The sequence below is a fragment of the Corvus brachyrhynchos genome, unplaced genomic scaffold (genome assembly GCF_000691975.1).
Source record: "Corvus brachyrhynchos isolate BGI_N302 unplaced genomic scaffold, ASM69197v1 scaffold3, whole genome shotgun sequence".
Lineage (NCBI taxonomy): Eukaryota > Metazoa > Chordata > Aves > Passeriformes > Corvidae > Corvus > Corvus brachyrhynchos.
In genome coordinates, this window is record NW_008237619.1 from 5,697,266 (window position 1) to 5,699,634 (window position 2,369).

General features: G+C 42.0%; 1 protein-coding gene across 1 annotated transcript in view; it reads left to right on the forward strand.

The window, feature by feature from the left end:
- The first annotated feature begins 617 nt into the window (after positions 1-617).
- RPL24 (ribosomal protein L24) overlaps positions 618-2,369 on the forward strand; it is a 2,542-nt gene continuing 790 nt past the window's right edge. The window contains exons 1-2 of the mRNA XM_008631863.2: positions 618-791; positions 1,906-2,042. Of these exons, the coding sequence (XP_008630085.2) occupies positions 618-791; positions 1,906-2,042 (311 nt within the window). The remainder of the gene's footprint in view (positions 792-1,905; positions 2,043-2,369) is intronic.

Sequence of the window (2,369 nt, forward strand, 5' to 3'; positions counted from 1 at the left end):
CCTTTCAAGCTATCGTGTCATATGCAGACAGGACTGTCACTGCCTGCAAAAAGAGGGCTTGGCTTTTGAGTATCTCAGTACAGCTGTCTTGGTCTACAGAATCTCCTGCAAAATGACCAGGAGATAGACTGGTTGAATCCTTGTGACCACTCCTGGGAACTAGGTTGTACTTTAAATTGAATTACACAGCTAATAACAAGCCAGCCTGCTCATTCTGCCTGTTGTTTTAGACAAGCAGGTTAGTGTCACTAGGCAAGAAGGAACTGGGTGGAGCATTGATCTCCCTGTGTTCCCTAGGCCAAGTTTTGAGTCACTCCACATACAGGAAGTACATTGTTGCTTGAGGACAGACACTTGGAAGGAATGATGCTGGACACAGCTATTGATGCTGTGCCTGAAATACACAGCAGCTCTGGATGCAAGTGGTAATTTGAACTTTTTTTTTCAGAAAAATGAAGCTGCTTCAGAATGCCTTGTAAGACATCAGTTTGACCAATGTAACAAAATTCAAAACTTTAAATTTCTTGAATTATCTTCTAAAATTTTTAATAGTCAGGGCTGTGTTTAAGAACTCCAAAAGCATAAATGTTGAAAAACACTGACTCAAAGAATACTTAATGCAAACTGTGATAATGTCTTCCATGGCAACAAAGCTTACACAAAACACTTTGCCTTCCCAGGTTTTTCAGTTCTTGAATGCAAAATGTGAGTCTGCATTCCTTTCCAAGAGAAACCCCCGTCAGATCAACTGGACTGTTCTGTACAGGCGTAAGCACAAGAAAGGACAGTCAGTAAGTACATACCAGCTAATGGCACTGTAAGTTGGTGACCAAAAGATGTGGTCACTGGTCTGTTAGAGGTCACTTGAGCTTGCCAGTGTTCAGCAGAAGCATGACCCAGGTCACCAGGTTGAAGACTGGTCAATAATGGTGAAAATGTGAGCGTAATTACGTGAGTTTATACACCACTTCAACAAAACCATTGCATTGGTGTGGTAGCACTTCTTTAAAGGATCACTCAGAGCCACAGTAGGTTCAGTAGATCTTAATAATTGTAGGAATGGCATATGTTTTTAAAAGTTAGTTTTGGGGAAGGTGGGTAATGCTGTTCAATAAGCAGATTTCCTAAAAGTTTGGTCTTGTAAACTTCCTGAATAGTGACAACATAGGGAGCTGATTCCAGGGTTAGGGGAGCAGTGATGACACTCTTAATATAGTCTCCTTGAAAACGTTAGGCTGTATCTTAGCAGGTCTTTTCCTATGTAGCTTCACTGCATGAAAAGAATAAATCATGAAGGCACATAGCATGAGGTATCTCCAGTGCTCTTGTTCAAATGTGTGCAGCAGAAGAGCTTTGAGAAGGCTTACATCAATGCAGTAAGTCAGCGTTCTTGCCAGTTTGGTTGAAGAAAGAAAGTTAATGCATGATGGCTTACACTGCTCCCCAGCACCTGATCCCACTTGAATAGGTGTGGAGTGTCGTCCTTTTAGAAGACACCATCAAAGGTTTCTCCTTCCCTTTTTTTCTTGTGGGAGTTACAGATGGCTGAACTTTTGACATTATTTTGAAATAATTTTTTTCATACTTGCTGTAGAAGCCTGGAAGATAGAGGGGCTAATGTGTGTGTCTCCAACACTGATAGCTGGATAGCTGGGGAGCCAACCAAGGACTGTTGGTAATAACACACTATGGAAAGTACAGGATGTGGCTGGAGAAGGGGCCGTATGGAGGTAGGGCAGCACTTCTGTGTACTCAACAGAAGGATTCTCTGAAGTGAGGAGTGAAATTCTACTTTGGTGTACAGTTTTAAATAGCTTTAATCTCAATAGCAGCTTGTTTCTGTAACTGTTGTGTATTTAATGTCTTGTGATGCTAATTGTCTGTGTTCGTCTCCTGCCCTCTTAGGAAGAGGTGCAAAAGAAGCGCACGCGCCGTGCAGTGAAGTTTCAGAGAGCCATCACTGGTGCCTCTCTAGCTGAGATTATGGCCAAGCGAAACCAGAAGCCCGAAGTACGAAAGGCGCAGAGGGAACAAGCTATTAGGTGAGAAGTTAGAGATCACTGGAGCTATCCCAAGCTTTTCAATGATTACAGTACTTTTCATACAAAAGCTTAAGCTCTAGGTGAGCTCCGTGTTCTATAAGATTTTTGTAGGGTTTTTTGTTTGCTTTTAATCTATGTATTTGTATGTAATACTGAATAATCTTGGCAAGAGATAGCAGCAGCAGAGAGGGGTCTCTTCGTGCACTCTTCCATTGTATTCTTGTGATACACAGTTCTGCTGTCTCTGTAGAAATCTCCCCAGGGGATAGTGAATGTGGAGGAGAAATCTGCAGTAATACATTCCATTCCTGATCTTGGGATGCTCTT